The sequence below is a fragment of the Triticum dicoccoides genome, chromosome 4B, assembly GCF_002162155.2.
Source record: "Triticum dicoccoides isolate Atlit2015 ecotype Zavitan chromosome 4B, WEW_v2.0, whole genome shotgun sequence".
NCBI lineage: Eukaryota > Viridiplantae > Streptophyta > Magnoliopsida > Poales > Poaceae > Triticum > Triticum dicoccoides.
Genome location: NC_041387.1, coordinates 514183111 through 514194831, shown reverse-complemented (window position 1 = coordinate 514194831; position 11721 = coordinate 514183111). Strand labels below are relative to the sequence as shown.

General features: G+C 42.1%; 1 protein-coding gene across 5 annotated transcripts; it reads right to left on the bottom strand.

The window, feature by feature from the left end:
* Nucleotides 1-8701: 8701 nt before the first annotated feature.
* LOC119293807 lies at nucleotides 8702-11480 on the bottom strand. Of its 5 annotated transcripts, none has more exons than XR_005143221.1 (5): nucleotides 11101-11480; nucleotides 10629-10687; nucleotides 10453-10556; nucleotides 9411-9501; nucleotides 8702-9200 (listed from the first exon to the last, which is right to left on the bottom strand). XR_005143221.1 is itself a non-coding variant. In XM_037572159.1 (3 exons), the coding sequence occupies exons 1-3, from the start codon at nucleotides 11459-11461 to the stop codon at nucleotides 10469-10471; spliced, it is 504 nt and encodes a 167-aa protein (XP_037428056.1). In that variant the 5' UTR covers nucleotides 11462-11480; the 3' UTR covers nucleotides 9960-10468. The 5 variants fall into 5 exon arrangements, 1 of the variants encoding a protein (XP_037428056.1); XR_005143222.1 differs by having other exon boundaries at nucleotides 10453-10542; XR_005143220.1 differs by having other exon boundaries at nucleotides 10453-10542; nucleotides 10633-10687.
* Between the last annotated feature and the right edge of the window lie 241 nt (nucleotides 11481-11721).

The following is an 11721-nucleotide window of genomic DNA, read 5'->3' as shown; positions in this document are numbered from 1 at the left end:
CTTCCGTGATGATAGTTTTGGTAATGTCAAGGAACACTTCTACGACAGCACAGGTATGACTATCTTGATTCTGTCATAAAATCGTCATGGATGTACATGCATGACAGAAAACGCGACCTACTGTGCCAAACACGTATCATCACAGAAGTGTATTTTTTGTAGTGCTAGGAGCTTGCTTAAGACCATAAAGAGCTTTGTGAAGTTTGTAAACATGGTTGGGTTTCTTAGGATTAACAAAGCCGGGAGGTTGTTTAATATAAACTTCCTCCTCAATTTCACCATTAAGAAAAGCACTTTTGATGTCCATTTTATATAAGGTAATGTAATGATGATTGGCATAGGCAAGTAAGATGCGAATGGACTCAAGTCTAGCAACGGGGGCATAAGTCTCACCATAGTCCATACCTTCGACTTGAGTGTACCCTTGAGCAACGATACGAGCCTTGTTGTGTACAACTTGTCCATCTTCATATTGCTTGTTCTGAAATACCCATTTGGTTCCAATGACATTGTGCTTCTCATCGGGCTTCTCAACCAATGTCCATACTTGGTTCCTCTCAAAGTTGTGTAGCTCTTCGTGCATGACATTTATCCAATCCGGATCTTCTAATGCTTCTTCAACCTTCATAGGTTCAATGATAGAAATGAATGTGTAATGTTCACAAAAGTTAGCCAAACGAGTTTTAGAGCAAGTAATTCTCCCGGTTTGAATGTCATCAAAGATTTGTTCGATGGGATGATCTCTTAAGACTCTTGCTCGAACTCGTGATAGCTTTTGTTTGGGTCGGGGCGGAACATCCTCTTCATTCTCTTGTTCTTCTTCTTGTCATTCTTCGTTGTTGTTGGCGTGATCGTTCTCCATGGAGGTGGAGAAGGAGGTGGTCGAGGTTCATCTTGTTGTACATCCGCGTTCTCATCGTCTTGACGTGTCCCACTTGTGGATGCCTCCAAGTCAACTCATGGTTCACCTTGGCGTGAGGTTGAGGTTTCCACTTGGACAGACGAGGCACTCTCCTTCACCTACGTTGGGCGAATCTTGCCGATAGGCAAGTCTTGGATTGCTTCTGAAGGATCTTTGTCACCTACATCAATTGGCAATTGCTCTACTTGCAAGCCGTTAGATTTATCAAACTTCACATCTACCGTCTCTTCAACCTTTCAGGTGAAATTGTTGTAGACACCGTAAGTGTGAGAGTTTGAGCCATAACAGAGTAGGAAACCTTCATGAGACTTAGGAGAAAATTTTGAACGACGATGCTTGTCAAGATTGTAACACTTTGAGCCGAATACCTGAAAGTATCCAACTTGGGGTTTGTTACCGGTGAGGAGCTCGTATGCCGTCTTGCCGGGTAGCTTGTGAAGATATAGACGATTCGTTGCATGACAAGCCGTCTCAACTTCATCTGCCCAAAAGTGTTTTGGCGTCTTGTACTCATCAAGCATCGTTCTCGCCATTTCGATGAGCGTCCGGTTCTTCCTCTCAACAACTCCATTTTCTTGAGGTGTGTACGTAGCCGAGAACTCATGTGAGGTCCCTTCTTCTTCAAGAAAGGTGTCCACATTGGCGTTCTTGAACTCCGTTCCGTTGTTGCTACTAACCTTCTTGATCTTCACTTCAAGTTGGTTTTGGGCCTTCCTAGCCAAGTTTTTGAAGATCTTTTGAACCTGCGATTTATCATCGAGAAAGAACACCCACGTAAATCTTGAAAAATCATCAATGATGACTAGTCCAAACGAGTTACCACCGAGACTCTTGTAGGCATTGTGATCGAAGAGATACATGTGAAGTAGCTCGAGCGGTCTTCTCATGGTCATGAAGTTCTTCACAGGGCGGCTTCCTCCAACCTATTTTCCTACTTGGCAAGCGCTGCAAAGTCTATCCTTATCAAATATGACATCTTTAACACCAATGATATGATCACCTTTAATAAGCTTGTCAAGGTTTTGCATGCCCACATGACCTAACCGTCTATACCACAACCAGCCTTTGGAAGATTTAGCAATTAAGGAAGTTCTAGGTTGAGCCTTTTTAGTGAAGGCAACAATGTATAGATCACCTCTACGTATGCCGGTAAAGACCATTTTATGATTATCTCTTCGAAACACTTGGAAATCTACTTTAGTAAATAGGACATTGAAACCAAAGTCAGCTAGTCTACATACAGAAAGCAGATTATAGCCAAGAGATTCAACGAGCATAACATTTTGTATGGAGTTGTCATGTGAGATGGCCACCTTACCGAGGCCAACCACCTTACCCTTTGAGTTATCACCGAAAGTGACATACTTTCAAGGGCTGTCGTTTTCAGCAAAGCTCACAAAACATATCTTTATCTCTGATCATGTGATCGGTACATCCACTATCAAGGACCCATTCCTTTCCTCCAGCCATGTAGCCGCGAAGATTAGCCATAAGACCAAAGTGTCTCATAGACTCTTCAAGATCAAAGTCATTATCATCATCCTCATCATAGTATCCATGTTCAACATAATCTTGCAAATGATCATTTCCTAGAGGGAGTGATTCATTAGATATATGATTTTGACAATGTTCATCTCTATGAATTCTAATAGCTTCGGAAATAATATTGCTAATGATTCCGACATCTCCTTTGGCACGCATAAGATTGGTAACCTCAAATAAACAATCTCCAAACTTAGGATCATTGGGATTCATCTTATTCAAGAAAATAGACTTGTGAATAATCTCATCTAAGTTTTTCAAGGAATAGTCTGGAGATCGTTCCTCAAGAAATCTCCATATAGTATAAGCACAATCAAGAGTAGGCAAGTGACCAATCAAATTTCTAGGCAGGCCTCTAGTGATAAGATTGATAGTTCTAAGATTGTGAATCATGTCAAGAGACTAATCATGGGTAGGATGCAAAGGATCAACAAGGGGTTCACAAGGAGTAGTAATGTACTTGTTCAAGTGATATTCATGAAAAATTCCAAGCATCTCATTTTTCCACTCACTAAAGAACTCTCCATCAAGCATAGGCACTCTACGTCTAAGTGTCCCCAACGTAGACTCATCCATCTTCCTCCAATGGTGATTAAACCAAAGCAATGGAGACCAGTGCTCTAATACCAATTGAAATGATCGAGAAGAGGTGTCTAGAGGGGGTGATTAGACCCTCAACAAACAAAGTTGGTAATTTTTAAGTTTTTCAAGTTGAGGTGGTAGATTAACACAATTTCAAGCATACCAATTACAATTCAAGCAAGCATGCAAAGAGTATATGAGCAGCGGAAAGTAAAGCATGCAAGTTGCAAGAAAGTAAAGGGATGGGATTGGAGTGTGCAAACGCATTTTGAGATATGGAGATTTTTGGTGTGGTTCTGATAGGTGGTGCTATCGTACATCCACGTTGATGGAGACTTCAACCCATGGAGGGTAAAGGTTGCGCAAGTCCACGGAGGGATCCACCCACAAAGGGTCCACGAAGAAGCAACCTTGTCTATCCCATCATCGCCATCACCCACGAAGGACTTGCCTCACTAGGGTAGATCTTCATGAAGTAGGCGATCTCCTTGCCCTTACAAACTCGTTGGTTCAACTCCACAATCTTAACGGAGGCTCCCAAGTGACACCTAACCAATCTAGGAAACACCACTCTCCAAAAGGTAATAGATGGTGTGTTGTTGATGAACTCCTTGCTCTTGTGATTCAAATGATAGTATCCCCAACACTCAATTCTCTCACACAGATTTGGCTATGGTGGGAAGATGATTTGAGTGGAAAGTAACTTGGGGAAGGCTAGAGATCAAGATTCATATGGTAGGATTGGAATATCTTGGCCTCAACACATGAGTATGTGGTTCTCTCTCATAAAATGAGTAGTGGAAGTGTAGGTTTGTTCCGGTGGCTCTCTCCACGAATGAAGAGGGGGTGGAGGGGTATACATAGCCTCCACACAAAATCTAACCGTTACACATAGATTGCCACACTCGGTGGGACCGAATCAGCAAACTCGGTCAGACCGATCCAGGTAAAACTGTGAACGTTAGGATTTTCGGTGGGACCGATATAGTCATCTCGGTGGGACCGATGTGCAGGGCTTAGGGTAAAACCTCAACTCGGTTTGACCGATTACACAAACTCGGTGAGACCGATTTTGGTAATAAGTAAACAGAGGATTGTTCAAGCAAACTCGGTGGGACCGACTGCACAAACTCGGTTAGACCGAAATTGTTGCAATAGATCACAGAGAGTTTGCAAGCCCATCTCGGTGAGACCGAGATCCCATCGGTGAGACCGAATTGACTAGGGTTTGGCTGTGGCTGAAAAAGATGAAACTCGGTGGCGCCGGATAGACAAAGTTGGTGGGGCCGAGTTTGACATTTAGTTTTAGGACATATGTGGATGTGAGAAAGTGGCTGAGGGTTTTGGAGCATATCACTAAGCACTCTGAGCAATCAAGCCATTAAGAAACACCTCATCCCCTTTTAATAGTATTGGCTTTCCTATGGACTCAATGTGATCTTGAATCACTAAAATAGAAAATGTAGAGTCTTGATCTTTCGCCAATATTTGTCTTTAGCATCTTGAAGGGGTTCCACATCCTCTTGTCCATGTCCAAGCCACTCCAATGTTGAACTTTTTTGAAATGCACTAGGTAGAAGTATTAGTCCAGCAAGAGATATGTTGTCATGAATTACCAAAATCACCCAGGGAGCATTTGGGCTTTCACATCATGAATGAATTCAACAATATAACTATCACATAAAGCATTCTTTTCATGATCCACAAGCATAGAAAATTTATTACTCTCCACACAAGAAATTTTATTCTCATCAATAGTAGTGGGAGCAAACTTAATAACATAACTATCATGTGATTAAAAATTAAAATCATGATGACAAGTTTCATAGTTATCATTATTCAATATAGCATACATGTCATCACCATAATCATCAAAGATAGGAGGCATGCTTTCATCATAATAAACTTGCTCATCAAAACTTGGGGGACTAAAACTATCATCTTCATCAAACATAGCATCCCCATGCTTATGGCTTTGCATAACATTAGCATCATGGATATTCAAAGAATTCATAATAACAACATTGCAATCATGCTCATCATTCATGCCAATCATTTTATTAAATTCTTCTTCTATTAATTGAGCACAATTTTCCGAACCTTCATTTTCAAGAAAGATATTATAAAGATGATCAATAATATGATGCAACTTTAATTCCATTTTTTTGTAGTTTTATTTTATAAACCAAACTAGTGATAAAACGAGAAACTAAAAGATTCGATTGCAAGACCTAAAGATATACCTTCAAGCACTCACCTCCCCGGCAACAGCGCCAGAAAAGAGCTTGATGTCTACTACGCGGCTTTATTCTTGTAGACACATGTAGGGCCTCCAAGTGCAGAGTTTTGTAGGACAGTAGCAATTTTCTCTCAAGTGGATGACCTAAGGTTTATCAATCCGTGGGAGGTGTAAGATGAAGATGGTCTCTCTCAAACGACCCTGCAACCAAATACAAGAAATCTCTTGTGCCCCAAAACACCCAATACAATGGCAAATTGTATAGGTGCACTAGTTCGGCAAAGAGATGGTGATAAAAGTGTAATATGGATGGTAGAAATATATTTTTATAATCTGAATAAATAAAAACAGCAAGGTAGCAAATAGTAAACGGGCACAAAAATGGTGTTGCAATGCTTAAAAATGAGGCCTAGGGTCCGTACTTTCGCTAGTGCAACCTCTCAACAATGCTAACATAGTTGGATCATATGATTATCCCTCAAAGTGCAATAAAGAATCACTCTCGAGTTCCTATTAGCGGAGAACAAAAGCTAGGAATTGTTTGTAGGTCACGAAACCACCTCAAAGCTATTCTTTCCATTCGATCTATCCAAGAGTTCGTACTAATAACATAAAGCTATTTTTTCCGTTTGATCTATCCTAGAGTTCGTACTAGAAGAACACCAAATCAAATTCATATTTCATAATACTCAATCCACACAAAGAACTATAAAGAGACCCCAAAGTTTCCGTCGGAGAAAAACGTGCATCAACCCCTATGCATATATTACCCCAATATCACCGCGGGAATCCGCGAGTTGAATGCCATAACACATATCAAGTGAATCAGTAAGATACCTCATTGTCACATCAAGTATTCATATTGCAAGACATATATCATGTGTTCTCATCTCTGAATATTCAATCCGACAAGACAAAACTTGGAAGGGTAAAGATTCAGTTAATTATAACAAGAGTATAGAGGGGAGAAACATCATATGATACGACTATATTAACAAAGCCCATGATATAGATCACGAGAGAGAAGAGATCAAACACATAGCTACTGGTACAAACCCTCAGCCCCGAGGGTGGACTACTCCCTCCTCATCGTGGTGGCCGCCGGGATGATGAAGATGGCCACTGGTGATGATTCCCCCCTCCAGCAGGGTGCCGGAACGGGGTCTAGATTGGATCTCGTGGATACATAGGCCTTGTAGCGGCGGAACTTCTGATCTAGGGCTACCCCGAAGGGTTTTGGAATATTTGGAAATTTATAGGGCAAAGAAGGGGTGCGGGTGGCCATCGAGGTGGGCACAACCCACCTGGGCATGCCTGGGGGGCCAGGCGCGCCCTGGTGGGTTGTGCCCCCCTCAGGGGACCCCCGAGGTGCTGCTCTGGCCCATCCTTGAGTGTCCTGGTCCATAAAAAATCTCCAAAAAGTTATGCGGTGTTTGGACTCCATTTGATATTGATTTCCTATGATGTAAAAACAAGAAAAAAGTAGCAACTGGCACTGGGCACTGGGTCAATAGGTTAGTCCCAAAAAATGATATAAAGTTGCTATGAAATGATTGTAAAACATCCAAGAATGATAATATATTAGCATGAATACTTCATAAATTATAGATACGTTGGAGACGTATCAGTATTAATGCTTTACTACTGTGAGCATGTTGAATGATTATGCTTACCCATCCATGTTCATGTTGTTATTATGGTTAGTTCATCATGTTATATTGCATGGCTCAGCATCATTTGCATTCAAGTTTGACCGAACTTCAATTGAACTTGAACACATCTTGGCTGAGTCATAGTGCCATCGAAATCGAGCTGACCAGTGCAGCCACACTTGCTTTATGGGGGCTCCTAACTGGGTCTATTGTCATGCCTCTCACCGGTGCCTCCAACTAGGGAAGGTTATGCACGCGTGCTGCCCTGCCCCGGTAGGCTGTAATAGCCTTGTGTGCTTGTTGTTGTTGTACCCAGGTTGTCCCTGTTTGGGACGGTTTTGTTTTCCCACGATGACGGCCGTTGGATGTCATGAGGTGACATCGGGGCCACCCATGACTTAGCCCAAAAGGGGAGTTTGTCGGAGTGGACGGGAGAGTGTCATGGCAATAGACCGGTTTTGTCAGAATGTTGTTGGTCCACCCGAATGGGAGTACGAGTCCTTGGGTTCCGTGGTGTGGGTACAATGTGCTAACCTCTGCAGAGTGTGTTTAATATATCGATAGCCGTGCTCGGGGATAAGGGCCCAGTTCATAGTAGGTCACACTATGAGTCAACAGTAATAATAACCTGACTTAATAACAACCACGGTTCGATGGAAAAGAAGTTGGTTGATCTTTATGTGGTCACGGGAAGATCACGATGGTATTCTTGATAATGATGAGGTGATCTTGTGAGGATCCAAATGGTATTCTTGAGGTGATCTTGTGAAGATCCCAATGGTACTCTTGTTAATGATTGAAGTGATCCCGTGACCACAATGGTAAGTAAGAGTGGCATATATTTGGTGGTTACAAGGTAACACCGAATAGAGTAAGTGATATTTGTAAGCATGTTGCATGATAGTATCATCATTGTTCATGTCTCGAGTAATATGTTCATGCCATGCTGATCTTGTTCTAGTTGTATCATGTTTACCTTGTACATGCCATGTTGTTCTGGTAGTATCATGCTCATCATTGCTAAGTAACCTGTAAATGCCATTTTATTGTTTGTCTTGACTGCTTTGGTTGTTGTGAGCTTGCAAGTACATTCAACATACTGACCTGGCATGTCATGCCAGTTTGCAGGTCATGCTTTGTTTGCTTACTTGTTTGTCGTGGATCCCTTGTTGGCGAGCTAGGATAAGCGTTCCAGCTAGAGTCCCTGCGGAGTGGAATCCATCACTGTCATCGTTATTCCGCTGCTATGAATTGTTCGGCTGCTAGCATAGAGTAACCTGAGCAGGCATAGTGTCGCCATGCCGATGTAATTCCATGTTATGTCAGAACCCTTGTATCCATATAGATTGTAATGAAGAGTTGATTTTTTATATGCCAAGCAGTGATGTATTCTAGAAGACTTGATCTCTGGGCTGGAATACGGGGTGTTCTGGTCTCTCTGAGCCGGGGTGCCACATATCTATATCCAGCCAAGAGTCTCAAATGAAGTACCAACCATGACATAGTTAAGTTTCAATTAAAATATCACGTAAGAACTTTTCAACTGAACTTAAAAGAACATACTGAGATTCCACCATTTGACACCCACTGAGAAGGTTCTCATATAGATGGACCCACGAGACATACTTACGACGGGCTAGACCAAAAACAGGAAAAAAAGTCCTGTCAAAGGTATTCCAGAATTAACGGGAGGAAAACACAGAAAAATCACTGCCTCTCGTCTTGTCATAATTACAACTGTTCTACTATCATCAAATGGTGGACGGCCAGCCCTCCCACACATCTATGAATGACTAAAAAAAGAGGCTCTATCAGAAGCAAGGGCATTATCACATACCATTGTTTCCTATCTGAATTACATAACATATTTTTTAACTAAACGTAATAATGTATTACAGAATAACCATGTCAACTTGTATGCATGAAAAATAATTTAGCGTATCCAATCATTTGCGGCAACAAGACCAAATTATATTATTCAAAGGAAAGTCAGCATATAATAATTCAGATTTCAGCAAGGACCATGCTAAATTTATTAACCTGTTAAATTTATATTCATTTGTTAATCAGGTAAACAAGTAAAAACACCTTGAGCATCAGGCATATCAATAAGGTTGGAAGGGAAAAATACACAACAAACTTCTTGGCGGTGCATATCCTTTGTTTATTAAGATGCTATTTTGCTGGAGCAACTGAGACTTAATAGCACACCTTCAGCATCATGGATGTCGCATATTCTACATAAGATCCCTCCTCTTTGTTGCTACAAAATGTATGAAAAGCAAAAAACATCATAAAACAGAACAGAGGGCAGGTAGAATGTTGTCATATTAAAGAAATAGGTTCTCAGAAAAATTATGTTGAATTTATCACTACTGTACGTGCAGGTAAGGAAGTAACTTGAGTTGTGACCTACGAGCAAGTATATATCTCAATAGAAGGTGAAAAGAAGTCAATCTCTGAAGATTCTTACCATATGTATCTCGGCTAGATAGCTTTGCTTCGAGCAAATCTTTCAGTCCTTTCATCGCCGTCACAACTTCTCCAGCTTTTCACCTTAAAACCTATGTGGAGCAGGGTAGCATAACTAAGTAACGAGAAAACTAGCAATTTTCTGTTTCGGATTCAGAGACACGAGTTTATGCATCTCAAAATTCTTTCCATTTGCATCCCCTCTTCAGCCATACGGCCGCCGGAGCGTAGCCCCTTCCATCAACCAACTCCGGTTGGACCAGCCCACAAAAGTCCATGCGCTAGGATTACATCCATGAAAACTAAACACCACAATGATCATCACTTCTAAACACCTGACATGGTGTGAGAATTTAGGAGCGGATAGCACGCAGGCATGAACTACAGTTGTATAGATGACTGACAGGGTGTTCAGGGACGACAGACTTGCTAATGGCTAGGAGCAAGAAACAGTTAATTGTAGATAAGAAAATAATTAACTTTTGAAGAAAATTATGGAAAAAATGCAGTGTCATGCACAGCCAACAAAAATAAACAACTAACTAAGAATTCATGGAAGACTTATCCTATGCTAAACTAAAAGCTAGTTAGAACTATAAACATGCAAGCTCTTACATTACTTCGAACTTCTAACCTCAAATATGTGATCCTGAAGAATGAATGACGTATGGTGCTGACTATCAATATGGTAAATACATGTATTCGTTAAGATACATATAAACTAAAGGCAAGAAAACGGACAATTTTGAGATCAGGGAACCAATTCTGAGTAGGCCTTATACCAAATCAAATGAAAAAATGAAAATTATGCAGGGGAATGGATATGTGGTTGCCGGATTCGCTACCCATCATCTGCAGGTTACAGAAAGTACTAAGACCCTGTGTGAGTGTGTGGCAGTCACCACCACACTGGCACATCATTAATCATGGTCCATGCTTATAGTTTGATCTGCTCAGCCTCGCCACCTCAAACACTCAACACAACCATTATAACTCTACAATCCTTGCAGTTATTTGAAATCCTAAGAATGCAAGAAACTTACCAAAACAATAGATTGATTAAAATGCTTCACCCATGGTCTTGGACTCTGGTGTCAACATACTCCTCGATTGACTTCCTCTGTCAGTCAAACCTGGAATGGACAAACTAAATCGCTATGAATTAACATGATTGAGGCAAGCACTGAGCAGAGGAGAGAAAAAATCCATGGCCGCTCACCTACCCTTGGTCGGGTGATGAGAGACAATGTGCAACTTCCTTGCATTCTTCACCCCATTCTGCAATTAAGGCATTGTCAGAGAGTAATTCTCTCGCTATCATGTGCTCGTGAGACGCCCCTTATAATCTCCTCTATATCATAGATTTTTCATGGTTTAACTGAGAAAAGCAGTAGCACATAATGCATATTATAGATTCTACAGAGCAAACATACATGTAGTAGCGAGGGACTCCACGAACAGTTGCTAATGCAAATGGAGTTGTTCTATCTGAATCAAGCACCAATAAATCTAGAAAGCAATCAACAAACATAAGAGCCAACTCCCTCCTCCCTCCCTCCCCCCTCCCTCTCAAAAACTGGTCAGTAAAACAAAATTCCTTTTTTACAGAAATTGAAATCTCAAGCATGTTTTGGTTGTTTCCACAACAACATCAACAAAATAATGACAGAGGGGTGGAGGAGCTATCAAACCTGTAGACAGGCTCCACATGCGCTGGGATGGGGGCGCCGGATCCACAGAACCCCACCCTTGCTGGATGTGGCCGCCTAATGCTACAAGCCTCCGCCCACCTTTGTCTCTCTTCCCCTCTTCGATGGCTCGCTCTCTCCTCAATCTTGCGCCATCGTTGATCTCTCCCCTCCTTTTGTTCAACTTCAGTGTGAGGATGGGATAGGCTCCTCGGAGGGCTGGGAAAGACTCCCGGACCAGTGGCTCTGGCGAGATGGGGAGACGACGGCTGCACAGGGGAGCGGGGTAGTGGAGAACGGGGGAGGAGGGGCGCGGGGCTCGAGGAGCGTGGGGGATTGGTTGATAGGGTTTCACCATGCTCATCCAATCCACGTTCGATGCCCCAAAGACCATGAGCGCTGCACCCCACCCCTTTCTCACCAATGACAAATGCACCCGCACTGCAAGGCTTGACCTCTGAGCAAAGGAGGCCAATTCATCATCCACTCGAACCTAAAACCACAACATGCAGGGAAACCAATGGCCCGATTTTTGACAGCAAAGTAAAAAGGACCTGCCTTAGTAGATCATGCGATCCAGACTTATCGCGTGATGCAAAGCCTCCAGAACGGGGGGTAGCATAG

Excerpts from the sequence above, each read along its gene's own strand:
- LOC119293807 (XM_037572159.1), bottom strand. The coding sequence starts at position 11,461 with ATGAGCATGGTGAAACCCTATCAACCAATCCCCCACGCTCCTCGAGCC. Across the intron at positions 10,688-11,100 it reads CATGTGGAGCCTGTCTACAG|AATGGGGTGAAGAATGCAAG; the intron begins GTTTGATAGCTC and ends CCTTAATTGCAG. Across the intron at positions 10,557-10,632 it reads CTCTCATCACCCGACCAAGG|TTTGTCCATTCCAGGTTTGA; the intron begins GTAGGTGAGCGG and ends ATAGCGATTTAG.